The following is a 21,542-nucleotide window of genomic DNA, read 5'->3' as shown; positions in this document are numbered from 1 at the left end:
GTCAGTAAGCATGATGGGGGCAATTAGATGGAGAGGCATTAATATTTCCAATCAATTGGAAGATGATGAAAATATGCTAAGGGAAGATTATGATACAGTCGATGGAACAAAATTGGGTCCAGTGGAATGGGATGATCATCAGGATCCTTCCTTAGAGACAGTTATTAGGATAGTTGATCTACACACCGAGTCATGGTACAATGAGAAGTTAAGGCAATTACAAAGTCGAAAGGTACGCCTTACTTATGAGAAGATGAAACCAGAGGAAGAAGGTCCAACGGAGTTAGTCGGACAAAAAGGTGAAGGCAATAGCCAACAACAAAGAACAATTAAGAGCAAGAAGAGAAATTTGGAGGTTGAGAAAAATAAAGAACATCAAGAGCCTCCAACAAAGAGACGGAATGCAACACCGTCAAGGGAGAGCATAATTGAGGCTAGAGACCAAAGAGATAATTCAAGTGGACAAGGTATTGCGGTAGAGGTGAGCTTTGATTTGGAACCAAGTGGTTACAACAATAGTACCGAGTACTCTCCTCTCTCAAAGAACCAACATGGAGATGATGTGACAGTCACTAGTGAAGAAGAGGATAGGTCAATTGATATTGAGGAAATAAGCCAGGTGCTTGAGGCTGTCAATGATGCTCTGCTAATTGAACCGAATCCAGATTTGGGGAGATGCACTGCACCGCTATGGTTAAGGCAAATGCTTATGCCAAGAGGCGAGGTGGTGACTGTCAGAATAGTTGAAGATATTCAAGGGTAAGTGAAAAAGGAAGATAGTGAGAAACAAAAACAAATTGTAAAAACAATGGCAAAGGTAATTAGAAGCGATGATGAGGGTCACCCAAAAGTTCAGATTGCTATACCAAAGGTTAGCAAGGCAATAGAGGAGATTGTAGCCCAGGAGTATGAGATAGTAGAGTATAGCTTGGGAAGAATTACGGATGACATGAATGTGAGGAGATCCAGGAAGGCATGGTTTCAATTAGAGAAAGGTTGAGGAAGGAAAACAAAATGATTGTAAAGTTGGAGGCCAAAAACAAGTATTGGAGAGATTGCCAGCTTATCCAATAGTTGCATCAGGCAACCCTTCCACAAGACAGCGGGAGCAACATAGAAGAGATATTTGCTCAGCTGCACGAAATCAAAGATTGGATCAATGATATAATCCAAGATGGGAAAAATTTCTTGCCTTTATCTCGACATTTAGGGCATTGGTGGCTATTAGAGACTAATTTAGTGCATTTGAAGGGGAGTGGAAGGATTTCCTTCTAGTCAAGGACTTAGCCATTCCCTAGCTACAAGCATTTATCGAGTTACTGGAGAGATATTTGGAGAGAACCAAGTTGGTAGATGGAGGAGGAATGAGTACGGTGGAGTCTTCGTTTGTTGCCTTGACTATTAGATGGAGGATACTTAAAGAAATACGGAATGAGATTGCACAACACAGCATAGCCCCAGGCGTTGACACTTCCATTTCAACAATGATGAGTGATGTTGGGGCTGCACTTGATTTTGAAGATATCAAAGAGGAGAATGTCAATGAGATAGAATTTGGATCAAGATTGGATGAGTTGGGGAAGGTTGCCATCAAGAAGAAACATTTGGGCACCCTTGCCTCCCTCAATACCTTTATCGGATATGCGAAAGAATATGAGAAGGATCATGAGAAGACACTGCAAGTAGCGAGCAACATGATCAATTCAGCTGAGCTCAAGATGAAGCACACCCTTTGCCCTCGCATACAGTCAACAATAGGCTAGCCATGTTCGTTGCCTTGGCTAAAAAGATGAAAGAAAAGGGTAGGAATTATATTAGAGGATCATTTGATGTAAGCCCAAGTGGCAAATCCTCCTTTCTTTTTGGGTAGGATAGGTGTAACATCCAGTTTTCTCGGGTCTAAATTAACATCTAACATACTCAAAGAATATAGTTACTACTTCAAAGGAAGACAGTTATATCATTCATGTTCATGTGAATAAGTTTAACCGTTAAAATTTAGGTAGACAAAATTTCTCAACTAAAAGCTTGAAATACCATCAAATGAATTTACTACAGAAATTGAAAACCACATACCTTGAAAACTGAGATTGAAATCAAACTAAGGATGCTTTTGCAACCACCCGGGTTAGTCCACAAATACGCTATAACAATTTCACATGACGACTATCATCTAAAAATCGCTATCTTAAAATCAAATGATAATTTCAATTAAATACCACTAATTCAAATAGGGCTTCCAATACCATGGATTCAATTAGGGCTTCCAATATCGCTAGATTCAATTAGGGCTTCCGATACTGCTAGATTCAATTAGGGCTTTCGATACCATTGATTCAAAAAGGGCTTTTGATACCATTGATTCAAATAGGGCTTTCGCTACCATGGATTCAGTTAATACCATTGTATTAGTTAGGGTTTCCACTATCACTTAATCAATTAGGGCTTCAGATTCCTTTCCTTCAGATTATTTAACTGTGACAGTAACTAAAGATTAGAAAATATACTTATATTCATTTTTCATATAAATGAAAACAATCTATAAATCTATTTCTTACATCTAGGTGTAAAATAACAGTAACAATGAAATAACTCAATTCAATCTTACCTCTTAAATAAAAATGATAATACCTGTTTTCTGATAAACAATTGAATGCATAGCTTATCTTTGTCTGGCACACGACTAACATCTCGGGGAGAGATGAAACATTGTTAGGGGCTTAACCACCCAACCTCGGACCACAACTTATCCCCACCCAATTTCTAACGAGAAAGGCCCTCCCTCCCTAGAATAGATAGAGGACATCTTGCCATCCACTGGACTTCTTGGTAATTAACTCATCATACGACTTTATAGCAGGAGATCACAATTTATGCATGAGTTATTAATTAATTCATATTTAAAAATTGATAAACGTTGTTCTATCATAACTGGTATTGATTCATGTTAATGATGATTCCTTTCCCTCACCTCATCACCCATCTTCTTGGCTACACAGCCGGGTGAGTCCCAGGTATTCGGAATTCTTAGAGCAGATGGATCTATCAATTATTCAAGAAGATTACATTCATCCATAATTTCACATTCTGTGTTTACATAATTATGTTCTTTTAAGATTTTAAATTTGAATGTCTAAATTAATCATAACTGATTTCTGTTTAACTCCACCTCTTCACCATTTCATGGCATATTCGCCGATGAATCCTAGGTGTTAGTGGATCAAGTAAGTATTCTGATTATAAAGCATGAGCATTGATATTGGTTCATTCATACATTCAAGTTTTACAGTTATCATAATGTTATTTAATGAAGATCTTCAATGAATTCTATATTAAGCCGGAAACCAACAACAAGTTGCTTTAATCTTGTCTCAATCTAATAATGTATAGCCGGCTATGGTTTTAACATTCAGACCAGGAAAGAAAAGGTTAAGAATATGAAAAACCTTTGCATTATTTACAGCTCTATCAATATGTACCTGATAGTAATCAAATAAGGAAGAACTAGGAATTACAATCCATGTCTTATTCCTTATAGCTGACTATAGTCAAACTTTCCATTCAGATTAAGGTAAACTTATGAACGTGAATGCATACTCTATATTATTCACAGTCCTAGCAACTAAGTAGCCAGCTGTAGATGGACATACACTCAGAAAGAAGGAATTCATTAATAATGACATGGTAATATATAGTGATCATGGATCAGAAGGAAATTCTAGAACCTAGCTGATTGCTATGTAAAAAGAAGAAATAAACAGAGTTTAAATTAATAACTCATGACCTAATAGGAATTTTTTTTAAGAAACAAAAGAAGTGAACCATCTTATCCTCACATTGCAGATCAACAACTGTGCCAACAGGCAGCTCTTCAACAGCTAGGAACAATTCAACAATATGCCCAGTTCAGTAACATATGATAGCGTTTTCTTGAAGTGAAATATGCATAGAATCAAATGGAAATGTTCATATCCATCAAACGATGCAAAGATGTCTTCTCAGTAGCAGAGTATGTGCCATCAAGAATCAAACATAGTGCCATTGCGGGTATATAATAAGCTGTAGACATATATTGCAGTACATACATTCATCGCACCAAGGCATATATTAAATTGCAAGTATACAAGAGTATGGGACGCTAAGGAAATTTTGAAAGCCCCAAATGCTATTGCTGTGATTAATAATGGAAGTCGGGTGCCAAAAAGAAAAGGTTATCAAAAGTGATCATTGAGACTCTATTAAAAAGATGCCTTTGGCTCTTCGGCTACCTTCAGTTACAAAGAAGCCATTCGAATGCATCACAAATATAAAAATATACGAAAAAGAATAAAGAGGGAAAAGAATAAGGAGTTGAAGAGAAGTTGAAAAGACAATTCGAATTGCCAAATGTTAGCATTTAAAAGCAAAGAATATTAAATTGAAAAGAATAAAGTTGGAAGATAATAATTCCATTATTATTAAAATTCGAACATTATAATTCAAATGTTATTATATTTCAATTATTATTATAATCTTATATTTATAAATGTACATGAAAGCATCGCTTTATTAAATTATTAAAATATAAAGATGCCAAATCATTTTTATATTTAAATGCACGTATATAAATAATTATTAAAAATAATATGACGAAAGATAAATTAAAATCCTTTAAGATACGTTTTATATTTTAACTCAATTATTTTAATTAAATTATTTATTAAATAACTCATGCGGGTCCCGTAGATGAATCGTGTTTCAAGTCGCTAGATCCTCTACCCTTCTGCCCAGTGATGGTGATGCTCCTGCCTAATTCTTTTCTGACAATGCTTCCATCCACATTGACATGTTTCCTGCAAGAAAATTCCTTGCAGTTAAATTATATTATCATAATGAATTATTTAATTTTAATTAATCATAACGGTTAACCATCTCCTCAATTCCATGAGTTCGTGATTAACAATCAACTAACATGTCCTCTTCACTTGAAATCACAACAACTAACTATCTTACCATTTTGCTAGATTATAACAAATTAAATTTCCAATTGACTTCATGCGAACCTCAACGACTATATTTCAAGTTAGGTCAAAAATTGGGATGTAACAATAGGTGTCTGATTCTGATTGGCTACCATTTTGGTGCCTTCTCATTGGTTGCCACTTTTCCTTGTTTTCATTGGTCCATTAATGAGGTGGCGTCTTCTCATTGGCCGATGGGGTGGCAACCCTAATTAGGGTTTTTGGGATCTAATATTGATCGTTGATTTTGCCTCTTAATCTCTACTGTTGGTTGTAACTTTGGCCTCTATATAAGGCCATTTGCTCTCATTTGTAAAGTGTTGAAGAAAATTGTTGCTTAAGATAATACCGAAATTGCTTCTCTTATCATTGCTGTGACTTGCATGGTGATTAGGGACACTTGGTGTTATTGCATGGTTTCTACTTCCAATAGTTATAAATTTATAGGGTTGAAGAAAATTGTTGCTTAAGATAATACCAAAATTGCTTCTCTTATCATTATTGTGACTTGCATGGTGATTAGGGACACTTGGTTTTATTGCATGGTTTCTACTTCCAATAGTTAAAGTTAGATTCCTTTGAAGTTGTTAAAGTAGATTTCATTTCAAGAAAGTTGTTATGAGTAAGAATAGATAGATAGTTGAATGGTGATATTAGTGGATGTTTGATAGGGATCTATAAACTAGGCCACTAGCATTCTAGCAGCTGGTTAGGAAGCCTAACGTGGTAATCTAGTCTTTTTTCCCTTGAATTATTGCATCTATGGAGGTAGAGCCGCTAGTAAGCTTTCATCAGATTCGATCCCTGCCCGTTTACTAATCTTTCCATTCATAGGAGTAGAAGTAAAGTAGTGAGTAGTTGAGTAGTTGGATTTCGTTCTAAGAAAGTTAGGAAGGCATGTCATTTGAACACACACCCTCCATCACCATCACCATCACCATCATTTGGTGCTCATATACTTTACAAGGCCAGACACCATCATCATCACAACGAGAGTTCGACAATTCTTGAATGAACAACGTAAGGCTGCCTACTTGATTAACCAACAAATCACATTAATATAACTAAGTTAGTATCCATAGGTGTAAAGAACATTGGAGTTTTGCTCATGTCTTCGTGAGTATTTACTTTTCAAGACAGGGATTGAGTTTTTGATATTCCATATCAAGTATTCAATTGCTATATGTTATGTAGTGGTACAAAATTGACCTCAACAAGAGGAAGGAAGTACAATTCATTTCTATTATTCTGCAAGGAATAATACAGAGATCATTTGGACAATGGGTTCATTGGTCTTATCTTTGAAGCTGTTTGCAGTGGGTCTAGCTGTCTTCCACAACTCCTAACATGGTTGGGACAACTCTTAATAGGGTTGGAATCTCCTAATAGGGATTCAAAGACTCCTAACAGGGACTCATATGTATTGAATGTATTTATAGAATCCTAATAGGGTCCATCTTCTAACAAGGAACATTGATATTAGTACATCATCTTATGGGTACCATCCCCATCGGGTTTTTCCCTCTGATCAAGGGTTTCCCTAGTTAACATATCTGGTGTTATTGTGTATGAGTATCTTGTTGTGGTTTTGGATTATATTGCTCATATGGTTAGGTTTGTTTAATGTTGATAATTGTGATAATAATTGGATAACTGATTCCCCCCCCCCTGCCCCTCTCAATTATATTGGTGGGCTATATATTCTAACAGTTTAGGGACAAGATCAATCAAGAGGATCCTCATGAGACTAAATATGACTTAGACTCCCAAGTAATGTGGGGGGATTGACTCAAAGCGATCAAGTTCAAGGGAGGTTTAACTACTCCAAGAGGATCAAGAAACAGATTCACAAGAAAGGAAATCAATAAGTTCCATAAGTAAAGAGGATCAAGTCCGACAATGCAGAAGACAAAGAATTCCAAACAACAAAGGTGGAAATACAAAGGATTCAAGAACCACAAGGACAAAGCATCTAGGAGAAAGAATTCAAAGAACAACAAAGAGTTTGTAAGGAAAAAGAAATGAAATTGAAATAAAGATTGCAAAAGAATTTATGCATAAATATTCTTGAGGATGAATTGTTCGATTACTGAACATCTTGCTATTGGTTCTCCTACTTTTGAATTTTCTCTTAGGCTCATGAGGTGGTGCGTCATTCTTATTGGTTATACATTTAATGTTTGTAGCATCCCTAATTAGGGATTTCTATAAGTTAATCTTGGCCATTGGTTTTAAATGGATCTTGGTTATCCCTAATTAGGGATTTCTATAAGTTAATCTTGGCCATTGGTTTTAAATGAATCTTGGTTGTTAAGTGTATTTGGGGCTCCTATATAAAACTCACTCCTCTTATTTGTAAAGGAGAGACGTGTTGAAATTTTTGCCATAATGTGCTCATTTCTATCAATAATTGCTAATTCATTGTTAGTCTTCATGGTGACAGTTGTAAATATTGGATTGTCAATGGCAATATAAAGCCATTTATGGTATGGAAGTCCTTGCAAGACAACTAGTGGTCTTGTTCAAGTTTATCAGCTTAAAGGTATTTTTGGCTATCCAGCTCTGCATGACCTTTTTCTCGTTGTGTTTTGGCCATAGTTACGGGACTTGGACTCGCCTTTGACTTGGAAAGTCAAAATCCGACTCGGACTCGACAACTGGACTCGGCAAGGACTCGGAAAATAGAAAAACCCATGAAATTCAAAGATTTTTAAGGATTTAAAGATTTTTTCATGCATCATTTAATCAATTAACATCAAATACACATTAATTGAGATAAATGGAAGCTACTTAACACTCATACACAATTTTGCATAGATCACATAAGTATAACAACAAATTTCTAAAGGAAAAAAACTGAATCACATAATATAAAGTTAAACATAGTGTCATTGTCAAACGTCTACAATATACGAAATCCATGGAATCAAAAGTTGAAAACATATATCAAAATATCAGCTAGAGTGTAGAAGACTAAAGTTCATAATAGCCTATGCCCTCCGACGAAGACGCCTAAAATAAGTCATGGAAGACTCAAATATTGAGAAATATGTTTGTTACAGCTTATGTGCACATTGTAGTCAACAACATGGCTTTTAAGTATGTCTATCAATTTGCTTGGTGAAACACAACCTTTAATGGTAGAAGTCTTTTAATAACAATTATAGTTGGCTTACAAATTTTTGCCAAGAAAATGATCAAGGACATATCCAGCAACACATATACACAAGTTTGAAAGTTTATAACTTTATGTACAATGCTAGAGAGTTCTAACATTCATGAACACGTAATTCTAAAAAAGAAAAGAAAAATTTATATATGCCATTGTAGAATTCTAACACAAATATATGTAAATTTGAAAATATCTGTACAACATTATTGAAGTATACAATGCTGAAAACGACTTCTTCATAATGACACCCAGATTGTAACCAATATTGGCAATGAGCTTTCAATTTGGGAAACTATCCTTCATTTTGAGATGTAGGGCTATTCAACTGTGTAATTTGCTATAACCTAGTTAACGACATTTGAAGGTTTAAACATTAAACTTGCTAAAATATTCAAGATTTTTAGACATAAATTTGAAGATTTAAGATTTAAGATTCAATCCTTAATAAATTCTTGACATACCACAACATCATTTTTAGAATTAATAAACACTGAAAAAAAAAAACACCTTCTAGAAATCTTTATCTTTTAAACAAAATTATATATATATATATATATATATATATATATATATATAAAATAAAAATTGGAGAGTCTTGGGCTCAGGACTCGGCAAGTGCACGAACTCGGCGAGTCCACGTGGGCTTTGCCAGGACTTGGTCGAGTTAGAGTCCAAAGGCCATTTGCCTCAGAAAGGCTGCCTCTGCCTCGGACTCACAGAGTCCTGCTCGGACTTGCAGAGTCCCGGAACACTGGTTTTGGCAGCTAGGTGTGTAATCAGGACTGTGATAACAGTTTTAGACTTGATCTGCACTATTTGTTGTTCTAATCCCTGTTTGTATGTAGCTAAGTTGGGATTTAGATGCTGCAATGGAATATAAAAACTTGCTGCAGTAATACAGCTAGACTAAGTATTGATTTTATGTTGGTTTAATTATACAATTGCACCTTATATTCAGTTTACTCAGATAATTTATTTTATTTACTTAGTTAAATTGTGAAATACGAAGACATTTCAGCTCATTGATTGATGGGATTCTTGTGTCACCTTTAGATTGTTCACTTTTTGATTGAAGGTAGTTAAGTGTCACTATTTCCCCATCAAGATAAGTTCTTTTCACACCACTTGTCTTAGATGTTGAGAAAATATATTACTTCACTGTGGGTAACTCAATTCCACAAAAATGCTTGTTAGCCCGACCTATATATCTTACAACATATATTTTAGTACATGTGCTTTCTATCTCAGTCATGGATCATAAATATAGCCATTGGAATGTTCTTATTCTCCTTTTGGTTACATTTGAACTTATGTTAACATTCCTTTTTTTTTCTTAGGGTACATTGATTGTTGTTGTTTCTTTTTAAAATCTAGCATGGTCTCAGTTTAGGGAAATTTAGGTGTCATTTTATTCATTTGAGTTAAATTTATAGAAGTGCTCCCTAGGGGTGCACACACCTTGTACCTTGTTTTTTAGGTGTTTCCTTGAAAGAGGATGTTGTGGGGATTAGGTCAACATATTTATTGTTGGCATAATCTTAGAATTTGTAGGATAATATTTTGTATTTTGCAGTTATAGTTGTTAGAAATGGAATAAGAAATATGTAAATGAGCAATACCAGGAAAGAATCTAAGCGAGTTAATGCATGAAAAGATATTACCATAAGATAGGAGAGAGAAAGCTTCAAGATCCAACTCCATGAGACAAGATATTTGAAAAGGGAAAAGCAAAGAAAACCCCTTGTGACATTATGAATGAGGCATGTGAAGCCAGAGAGAGAGAGAGAGAGAGAGAGAGAGAGAGAGAGAGAGAGAGAGCAATCGCTCATACAATAATTGGGAAGAAGAAAAAAACCTCATTAGAAATGAGAGAGGAGGGTCATCTCTTAAATAGAGATGAGAGAGAGGAGTTAGAATGTAACTCCCATGTCTATGAATGCCACCATTCATAAGTGTGTGAGGCCAAGTGTGAGATTCCTCTTAAGGAGGAATAATCTAAATTACAAATTACAATAAATATTTGTCCTCACATATTCCACTAGAGGACAAAATAAGATGTAGTGGAAAAAGGACAAAAAAGAAATATATTAGGATACCTTGGCTTATATCCTAATATATTATAACAATAAAGAAAGGAGGTCTAACCTTGGTTTATAAACACACCAAGGAAAGATTACAACTTCTAACACCCCCTTTTAATCTTTACTTGGGGTAATTATATCAAGGGGTATTAAACCCATAATTTACAAAAATCTGCAACTTAATCTTCAATATGAAGTAATTTGATTGTCTTCAAGCCATATGGTACATTTACAGATCCAAAAGAAGTACATGAGTCCTTTGAATGTGATCAAGTGGAAGCATAGACACATCTTCATATGTGAAAAATCGAGAAGGTTCCTTGATGGATCACTTGAAAAAAAATCAGAGAACAAAAAACAAGACAACTATCCACAAGTAGAATTACATTGAATGAACAAGTTAGTTAAAAAAAATGAAGTTATAATAATTTAATCAAGGAGGAACTAAGAGAGATGAGGATAAATGAATGTGTTCGCCAACATGCAATGGAGTTAACATGATATCTAAAATAAGTCATAAGCTCAAAATGATCATTATAGATGCAATAAATCTCTCATGAAAGGAACATACTAATGCACAAATGACCACAGACAAGGCCAACTAATGAAACTTGCATCAACATTGCGTCAATCACATGGATATGGACAGTCCACTAATGAGTCATCCCACTATAAGTGAATGGGTCGCGACTCCATCACCTACATGACCCACGATCTAGGCAAAAAAGTATGTAGAACATTATCACATTGTATATTTATCAAAGGAATACAAGAGAGACAATAATAAATAAGTAGAACATGTGCCTCAAGCACCAAATAATTCAAGTTACAATTTTTCCAAGAATTATAGCTGAAGTGGACCAAAGGAAGGGTTTATGAGGAGTAACAACATATTGCCTTCAAATAACAAATCCATCATGGACAAGCAACATCATTGCTATGAGGAAAAAGATCAACATGGGTCAAAATAACTTTCTCAAATAGAGTCTCCAATATTGGAGTGCTCCAAGATATGGTAGCCTCGTCACCTATCAAAAATGAGCAAGGTGTAGGAAGTCATACCATGAATAAATCACAACTTGGAGCATACACCAAGGAGACAAAGAGATTGGAATGGGAAATCCCCATAAAATATCATCCTCGCATTGAGGAACAAAGTGGAACAAATGGAGGGAAACTCCATTGAAGTAAGTGCACACCAATTATAGGTTGGAGGGGTAGTCCACGGGCCAGATAAGGCAACTATGAGTCAGTTTAAAACTGTTGGGTCCACCATAGTTAACCTTGATAAATTGGCTCCCGATGCAACTTACAAAAAAAGATATATATAATAAAAGAATGGTATTAAACCATGAAATGCTACTATGAGCATAAAGAGATGCTATAAAAGCATAAAACTGCAACCATGTGCAGATAGATCATTAGAACATAGTAAAATCAAATCATTAAATAATGAAGGCAATAGTGTAAGATAACTCATAAACCTGAATAATTTGAGATAAATAAGAAGTATATGAAAGAGCAATAATCATAAATTATTAGATATCAGTTAAAGTCTCCATGCAAGGTGAACATAAGTGAGAAAAGTAGAAAGGATGGGCCCACCAACAAAGACAAGAATCATAAGATAGGTGTTTTAAAAAAAACTTTAATGGAAATTAAGATATATAAGATAAACCAAAAATTATGATTAGTTGGTAACATTAATACAAATAATAATAAAAGAGCAGAACAATAATGAGATAATGATACAAAAGAGAAGAATGAATATGATTAATATAAAATTTGTTACAACTAACCTTGCAAAAAAGGTTAGTAATAAAAGATAGAGTTCAGATCTGGCAGATAAGAATATACTAAAAAAATTGTTAAGAAACTTTCCAGAAAAGAGATTGCAGAAATTGATTTGTAATGATTTGATTTTTGAAAAAAAAGTGACAGAGAAACGAATAAAAAAAAGGTACAAACTCATAATAGAGTATGAGTTGGTGTAAAACAACAAATAGATCAGAGACGTTATATAAATCATTCAATCCTGCATAACAAGTGTTAACAACTAAAAATAGAAAGAAAATAATGAGAAAATCAAAGAAAAGGAAGAATAATAATTATGCATGTAAATAATCCAATAATTATGCAGGAGAGCTCCCGCTTGACGAAAACTGTCGTTTGAGTGAAGATCCGACTGGATCTATGCGAAAATGGCGTCCATGGCCGCTTGATCCACCCGAACGAAATTCGTATTTAGGAGCCGAGTCTATGGTTAATTAAATCTTTAAGTAAGTTTGCTCAGCAAAATCTTATTGAGTAGATCCTCACTCAAGGCTTAAAATGCTATCAGAGTTTTGTAAGATATGTGAATTCAAACCTCAGCTGAGAACAAATTCTGTCAGGAGAACATTTGACAATCTGCTACGAGTTCTTCACCGTTTGCCTTTGTGTTCGCCAGGATCATTCCCGCTCCACCGGCAAATTTCACCACTGATCCTTTTGCTACGTTTTCCCCCCCAACTACAGATTTTACAGAAGAAGCATACCAGTTTTCATGGCTTAGAAAGGCCGCAGGCATCTGAGACCTATCGATATGCACAATATAAGTCTTAGTTTCCCCATCGCTGTCAAGAGCAGCAAATCCAAACCCTACAGAACAGCACAAAACTACTTGCGCTAAAAAGGATTGAAGAAGCCGCACAGATTTAGGCCTGGAACAGTTTCCCTTCGAGAGATCCACAAGTATCAAAAAAGCAGAGAGTTGCTTATTAGGAAGCTGCCGTTTCAGCGCCTAGTCAGGGAAATTGCTCAGGATTACAAGACGGATCAGAGGTTCCAGAGATGAATGTAAAGAAGGAACATTAACAACGTAAATAGCCAAATACGAAAAAGAAATAAACAAAAGACTATAGGAAAGATGCTGAAAAAATTGAGAGGAAATCCAAAAAGTAAGTTCAGTTTTTGGGAAAAAAATAGAGTTTCTAAATATATTAAAAACTCATAAAGATATAGAGTAGAATATATATATATAAATTTCAAGAGAGAAATATGAATAGGTTTAAAATAATTAGTATTTTTTAAAAATATAACTACACTTAGAATTATTAAAGTGTTACTTTCAAGAAAAGAAAAAATTAGAGAAATAATAAATTTGGATTTTAAATATTAAAATTTAATCAAAATAATAATAATAATATAGTTTGTTAAAGCAAATTTTTTATTTTAAATATTTAAAAAAACAAAAAAAAGAAAGTTCTAATTTTTTTTTTAAATTTTAGAACTAGTTCAAAATTTATAAAAAACAAGTAAAATATCTTGTGATTATTTATCACTAACTTTTAAGTCTTTTTAGAATCTGGAGAATAATGCTTCTACTCCCTAGGGATTGCAAATTGATAAGCAATAAATAATAATATTCTCATATCATGTGTTTTTAATACAATGGACATATATATCATATTTGTGTTTCCAAAAAAATGTTATAACCATAAACAAAATAGATTAGACAAAACAAGAGTAAAAAAAAATTGATATCTAGATAGGAAAACCCTTTGGCGGCAAGCCTTCCAAAGGGGGTTAGATGAAAACTAATAGAAAATAAGAAGTAACGTGCACAAATTAGAGCAAACAGAAGTTAGTCAGGTTTGGTGGTAAACCAGCCAAACCCAAAAAGGAAAAAAAATTCATTTTCTTCCAAGTTAAGAAGATTAAAAAAGAAATTAGTGAAATCTCTCTCAAGAGTCTCCTTCGAATCGTACCTTCATGCAAACACTCAAAAGCAAAGATTAAATTGCTTTGATACCATGTTAGAAATGGAAAAAGAAATATGTAAATAAGCAATACCAGGAAAGAATCTAAGCGAGTTAATGCATGAAAAAATATTACCATAAGATAGGAGAGAGAAAGCTTCAAGATCCAACTCCATGAGACAAGATATTTGAAAAGGGGAAAAGCAAAGAAAACCCCTTGTGACATTATGAATGAGGAATGTAAAGCCTAAGAAGAGAGAGAGAGAAAGAGAGAGAGAGCAATCGCTCATACAATAATTGGGAAGAAGAAGAAAACCTCATTAGAAATGAGAGAGGAGGGTCATCTCTTAAATAGAGATGAGAGAGAGGAGTTAGAATGTAACTCCCATGTCTATGAATGCCACCATTCATAAGTGTGTGAGGCCAAGTGTGAGATTCCTCTTAAGGAGGAATAATCTAAATTACAAATTACAATAAATATTTGTCATCACATATTCCACTAGAGGACAAAATAAGATGTAGTGGAAAAAGGACAAAAAAGAAATATATTAGGATACCTTGGCTTATATCCTAATATATTATAACAATAAAGAAAGGAGGTCTAACCTTGGTTTATAAACACACCAAGGAAAGACTACAACTTCTAACAATAGTAGAATTTGAAATGTTGTCTAGAAGATGGATTGGATAGTCTTTTTTATGTTGTTCATTTGTCAATATTTTCATTTGACGAAGAGCAAGATTAGAGAAGGATGAAGAAGTACAGGTCCGTATTGTAAAGAACATTTTTATGCTTACTTTGTATGTTTATTCTTTTTGCAAGGATTTCAATGTGCTATTTCCAATTTTTGCCAGCCCAATCAGTGCAAGTTGATATAAGTAGTTGTTTGGCCAGCCAATTAGGCCCCTAACAACTCCAACTTTATTTGTTATGTTTTGCCTCCTCAGTGGTGGTTGACCAAGCTGCAATAGGATCTGAGAAAGATTCTAGTTTTGGATTTGACTCAATGAATTTGCTATGTATCCTGCTCTCTATGTTCCCTACGTTTTGGACTAATAGCTTAAAAAGCTTGGCACAGCTGAATTTGTTTTCTTTGATTTCTATTTAATACAATGAGGTTTTATTTTGGAAAAAAAAGTTGATATTTTCATTTTCATATCTAGCAAAAGTCTGTTCAGGCCTAAGGTCCAACTAGTTTTGAACTCAGATTAACTCTTCATTAAAGCTTCCTTGTTTTTGCATATATTGATTTTCTTCAATCCATAGCTTTGCATCTTTAGTTTCTATGAACATCATATATCTCTACAACCCATAAATAAATTCATAGCCAAAGACATTAATTTGCAGAAATGTGGAATAATACCAACATTTCGGAGTCCACATTCATTTTTAATCTTTATGGTCTCACCTGAATTGCCTTCATTCACACTTTTATTTTGTTCCTCCATTTTTCAGCACTAAACACCCTCTTGCTTGTTTATTGAACAACAACCACATATGATAGGAAGTGTTTAGACTTGGTTGTCAGATTTGGAGAGTAAAGGCAACATCTATATTCTATCTATGTTGGCAGCTCTTGTATTGAGTCCATGGTTGGTATCAATGTACAAATTTGTTCAGAATTGCTATTCAATGCATAAAAGCACCTGAGCAAATTCATTTGCAGCATTATGACATGCGTGAGTGTTTATTAATGGTCACAATATTGCTCCTTTCATCATGTTTTATTGTTTGATAGAGCTTGTGATCCTTGCCTTTCTCCCTTACTTGATTTTCATAAAACCAATGAAGGCACTAACATGTTAGGTGAATTGGTGCTTCCCATAACTTCTTGTCCAACAAAATCAGTGGCTCACAGATTTCTTGTTCTTGACATGGTTTCTTCCACCATTGCTACTATGACTTTTCACACAGTTGAAATCCAATTTCTTCTCCTAAAATGTGGCTCCTTTTCTGCTTGAACTCTTAAGTTTTCTTTGTTCAAACTTTTTGGATTTTAAAGAATCTAGAATTTCAATTTTAGGACATATTTTGTTAAATTTGGGAGTCATAATATATTGAATGTTTTTAAAGTTTAGGAGCACTTTTTAATTAGGGGCATTAAAATAGTAAAACATGAAAATATGAGGTCATCTCACAGACTCACACACTTCAGAATATTCAGAAGATGCTCGAGATAACAGTAGCTAGTCATTTAGACATGAATGCCATGTAAGTAATGAATTAACATGCGAAAACTAATATATTATATAATACTCATCATCATCCTGCAGAACACAATTCTTCTACTGATGGGGGGGTGTTGTTGAATCAGTAATTCAAATCTTTCATATTTTTTTTAATGAACTTAGCAAAAGTTGAAATGAAACTGAAAGGAATGCAAGCACACAATGAAATAATGAACAAGAAATACGTGGAAAAGCTAGGATGGGAAAAGTAACGGTAAGAAATGCTGGTACGATCTACTGTCCTAATCCAGCCTCACAGTTAAAACTGTGTACAATGCTTTAAGGGCACCAATTCTAAGGAATCCCCAAATTCCTTGCTTAAGAGCACCAACTCTTATAACCACAAATTTATCAATCTGAACACCAACTCAGCATCCTTGAGGCACCAATCAACGGATGCTTCAAAATTAGCTTTTACCAATTTCAAGTCTGCAATATTATGTTTCACAACTATGAAGATAAAAGCACAAAGTACTACAAACTGAATAGTTCTACCCTTCAGATGTTTTGAACTGTTTTATACATTATAACAGTAGCAGTCTTCTGATAAACCTTTACAAACTCAGTACTATCAAGTTGTCAACAACTGAGAGGTTCTGTCCATAAAGTCAGACAAAATTTGTCAAGAAGTCTTACAAACAATGCACAGTCTACAACTTTTGAGAAATCCTGTTCACATCAACTGAACACAACTTCATCAAACAAGATATTCTAAACCACAGCATCATCAGACCTTATTCACTATTCAAATCAACTAAACAATGTATACCTGAAATACTTCTGTTTTCACTCACAACCCAGAATTGATTGCAGTCTCTTGTTTATAAATTATGGCATTCTGAATAATACCTCTCAGTAACTTTATTAATGATTTGGCACATCTATGAGTGGCACACCTTTTACTCTGCTTCAGTAATTAACAACCACCACATAAACCATCAAACCTTAGTAACAATAAATAGAACGCACTTTCTTCCATTGTTTTTATGGCTTCTGAATTGGTTAATAACTGTTTGGACAGTTCAGTTGTAACCATATAGGTATTGGTCGATAGTTTCAACCATATTATTATAAACAAAAACAAACCCTTCATTGCTGAAGAATGAGATGGCAGAATTAAACAGTAATTGCAACTTATTCTAAAGACAGTTGCAACAGTTCTAACTGTATATCCAGATTTTAAACTGATCTAATACAACCAGTATATACAGACTGATGGATTCATTTGGTGTCATTTTGGTAACCAAACTGATGCATTCATTCATAGCCATTCTGAACACAAAACTTCACATATAGGTTTATTGCCACAACAAATACATATCAAACTGATTAAGAGCAGTTTTATGAATAAGATTTAAATCACCATAAAGTATTTTCAGATTCTACAAAACAGAAGACCACCATTTGAAAACAAAAAACCAGCTAAAGATCGACCTATGCCTGTCACCCTGAAACTTTATCAATCAAAACAAATCTGTCATTATAAGCAAAACAGTTAAGTATCAAAGGTATGTGTTTCTTCTCCATTGCGAATCCAATCTGCACTTTCAGATTAAGATTTCTGCAGACTTTTTGCACCGTATCTGATTTTCTAATCTATTTTGATAGCAATGCCAGTTGCGCTAACACATCCCTCAAGATATTGTATAGATATATGAGGAAATTAGCATATTAGGTTTTCCAATCCATATCAAGAACATGCCAGAATTCATTATCGGTATTGAGAACTATGTACACTATCAATTAAACAGAGACTAAGAACATCAAAAAGAAACATTTTGCCAAATCCTTATAACATAATCAAAATGAGCAGTGACCTGCCTTATATTGCTATAGGCCTTGCCTAACCTGAGCAAGCCCTACTAAATTAGGCCGCCAGCATTTGCATATTTGCAGTCTAAATATGTTGAGGGTATTTTTGGGGTTAAAAAATGAACAGCATGCCTTATATTGCTATAGGCCTTGTCTAATCTGAGCAACTCCTCATCAAGCTGCTGGCATTGCTTGTTTGCAGTTTAAATATGTTTTCTTTTGGGTTCAACATAACTATGATTGGCCTTGTAGATGGGTCAAAGAATTTAAAGTTGTTTTCATGTCAAACCCATGAATGGTTGATAAGGAAATCATATATTCACTAGTTTTGAGATAGGGGGTATTTCCTTCAAAGCAAGACATGGGAGAGTTTTACTTGGGTGAAATATTAGTCTTTGCTGTCTCCAATTCAAGGCAAGAAGGTGGCCTTGGACAAGGGCTAAGACATCTACAAAAAAGGAAAGGCTTGGTAGAGTTTTATTAAGGGCAAATATTAGAGTGTTCGTTCTTTCCTTTTCAAGGCAAAAAGGTAGCCTTCGACAAGGGCTAAGAGTCTAAGACATCTACCAAAAGGGTTTAAATTACTTGACGTGTTATGGTTCTACAGTCTGATATTTATAACAATGTGCCCATCCTCTACTACTAGAAAAAAAGAACCATTTCCTAAGGTCAGTCATTAAGAATATAAGGGCTTCAGAGCCCATGAAATTGTGTGGAATGCTTTTGGAAAATGTGTGGAAAGTTTTGTGCATCAATGTTTGGATCATACTCTGTATTTTGGTGATGAATCATGGAGTAATCCAATCCACTATCATGATGGATCACGAAGTTTTTTCCAAATATTAATATACAAAATCTTCCTCACATTTTTTTCTCCAAATGTATTCTCTTCACATCCCCAAAATGTCTCCAGTACCGATATGTGTCTGAAAGGGCAGAGGACAGATGCTTTTGTATTTTTGCAACATTTTAGCCCAGCACAGTTACAAAACTGATGATCTATCACTGGGTATGTTCCTAAGCATTGATACACAAAATCTTCCTGATAGATTTTCCCATAAGCCTTTCTCTCATAGGGAATATAATTTAGCTACAAAATCTTCCACTTAACTTTTTGCTACATGTGAATTTTTTTTCTTTGGAAAATTTCCTCACATACAGCACAGTTTGTAAGTTGCTGCAAATACATTTATAGATAATCTCAGTTATCACCTGGGCTGTAAGGAAGTCTTCTAGATGGAAATTTATGTTTCATCTATGCTTATGTTTGATACTGCAATCATACAATTTCTTCCTTTTGCAGATGGTGGAAAAAATCCAACTTTCAATGAGAAGTTTGTTTGTCCTTTGATTGAAGGGCTCCGTGAATTAAATGTTTCAGTGTGGAATAGCAATACATTATCATTTGATGACTTCATCGGGTCTGGCAAGTATGTACAGTCTGTCTTAAGTTTTAACACTTTGCTAGCTTTGTTTTTTGATTTCATCATTTCTTAGCTAACATAATATCAATTTCAATACTGATTTGAAAGAACTTAGGAATGAGATGAACAAAATCTAAACTCTTTACTCATTTTTCGTATTTATCTAGAATTTTGCTGACAAGGGTACTCGCAAGTGGGTATGATGATTCGACATGGTCATTGACTTCCAAAAGTGGAAAGTGAGTGTTATCACCTTTCTAGTGCTTTCTAGGGATTTTTTTGTGGTCTTTGAACTCCTAGGCATTGTTTTATTTTATTTGCCTATCTGATTGGTTGTCTGATTCCTAATTTATTATTTGCAAAAGATCATACACTTTGGCATCAATTGCACTGGTTCCAATGGTTTTATTCAGTAGTTGACTAACATTTGTTCTGAAATTTGTCACCTGTATTAATAGAAATGCTGGGGAAGTAAGAATTATCCTTCACTATGCAAATGTTGGTGTAAGTTGAGCAATAACCGTTTCTGGTTTCACTTTTATATTCTGTTACATTTCAAAGTTTTAGGCACATGCATGTAAAATAAAGTAATACAATTTATTTTGAACAGAAAAATAAGGCACAATCGGCTGTTTCAGCTCCTCCTTACACAGGGCAGTTTCCAACTAGTGCTCCATATGCACCACCATCTGGATACCCAACCTTTCAGCAGCCATCTTCATATTATCCTGGATATCCATCTGTATCTACATCTAAATCAGAACCAGCTGGATATCCACCTCCTCAAAGCACTGCATATCCTCCACCTCAAAGCAATGCATATCCTCCACCACCAAGTAATGAATATCCTCCCCCTCCAAGTAATGCTTATCCTCCACCTTCAGCACATTACCCTCCCACGCCTTCTGTCTACCCACCATCTCCTTTTGGTATGACTGCCTCACCTTCACCATACCCTCCTCCGGTTGCATATCCTCCACCAAATCCGCATGGTTATTCAGCACAGCCTTACCAAGGTAATTTTCGTTGGTGCACTGTACTGTCTCATTGCACATGAGGATAGTTTTGTTTAAATTCTAAAATTAGTATAGGAATAAGGAGAAGCATTTAGTTTTCAAGGTTCAAATTTTTATTCTTGGAATCTCACAGGCTATTATCCAGGAGTATATCCACCTCAGTAGGCTTTCTGGTGGCACTGGTGGGGACAAGGTTTGTTTTCACCTCCGATCATTTATTCTCGTCTTGTGGTTCATTTAGGGATAGTGAGCAACTGTCAAAAAGTTTTTGAGAGCACAGATTATTTTTAACATTAGGAGGAGAAATGGATAAATCACAAGGATATAGATTTCCATGGCAGGGATTTACTCTCTTTTGTATTACCTTTCATCATATTTTCTGCTGTTAGATTTGTAAATTGTTTGGAATCTGCAGGGATGTCAAAATTTCCGATCTTTGGATTGTTAATGACGTTTAATTCCCAGTTTGGTTCAAAGTCAATATGCAATGAACTTTTGCTGTGTCATCTGTTACTGCTGTACAATATGGTATAGAAGATCAAAATTTGTGCTTGTCATGTATCGATGGTGGATATAAAAGGGAAATCGCCCAATCCTCTAGTTTGCTGTAATTATTTTGTGGACATTCCAATAGAAGCCAGCTTATTTGGTCAAAATTGACAGAAGTGTATTTGTGATATCTTGTCATGTGGTCGTGTATGGATATTCAATATTTCACGAGTGGAGGTGGTGCCACTGGTTTTCTGTGTCTTGTAACAGCTGAGGAAGACAATATTAACCTATATTTAATATAAGTATTTTGCTGAGCATTGTTTCTCATTAAGGCTAAAATAGGTTTTGGAGGGATCCAAACTCTTTTACAAAAACAGGTTTTGCTGACCATTGTTGTAGTGAATATAAGTCTCGTAATTTTCTCTTCAGTCTTGATATCATGCTTGATGGACAAACTATCCTTTGTAGTAATTTCAATGCTAAAATCAGATAGTTGTGAATGTTAAACAATTCGCCTTGATTGCATGTAGAGGATGCTGGTAATTGGAAATAGGTTGATGCTTAGGAATGTCATAT

The 21,542-nt window shown here is 34.6% G+C and overlaps 1 protein-coding gene across 4 annotated transcripts in view; it reads left to right on the top strand.

The window, feature by feature from the left end:
• The window catches only part of LOC149559033 (uncharacterized), a 69,273-nt gene extending 47,990 nt beyond the window's left edge, over positions 1–21,283 (top strand). For all 4 annotated transcript variants that reach the window (XM_089832991.1, XM_089832990.1, XM_089832988.1 and 1 more), the window contains exons 4-9: positions 19,338–19,464; positions 19,626–19,697; positions 19,917–19,962; positions 20,069–20,474; positions 20,608–20,667; positions 20,890–21,283. In XM_089832991.1, the coding sequence (XP_089689117.1) occupies positions 19,338–19,464; positions 19,626–19,697; positions 19,917–19,962; positions 20,069–20,474; positions 20,608–20,639 (683 nt within the window). In that variant the 3' untranslated portion in view covers positions 20,640–20,667; positions 20,890–21,283. The remainder of the gene's footprint in view (positions 1–19,337; positions 19,465–19,625; positions 19,698–19,916; positions 19,963–20,068; positions 20,475–20,607; positions 20,668–20,889) is intronic.
• Positions 21,284–21,542: the final 259 nt, after the last annotated feature.

Source organism: Cupressus sempervirens, chromosome 5, assembly GCF_028749045.1.
Source record: "Cupressus sempervirens isolate cs-2001-9-10 chromosome 5, ASM2874904v1, whole genome shotgun sequence".
In the NCBI taxonomy this organism is placed as follows: Eukaryota; Viridiplantae; Streptophyta; class Pinopsida; order Cupressales; family Cupressaceae; genus Cupressus; species Cupressus sempervirens.
The sequence above is the reverse complement of the archived record's forward strand: the minus strand, read 5'-3'. Positions and strand labels throughout refer to the sequence as shown.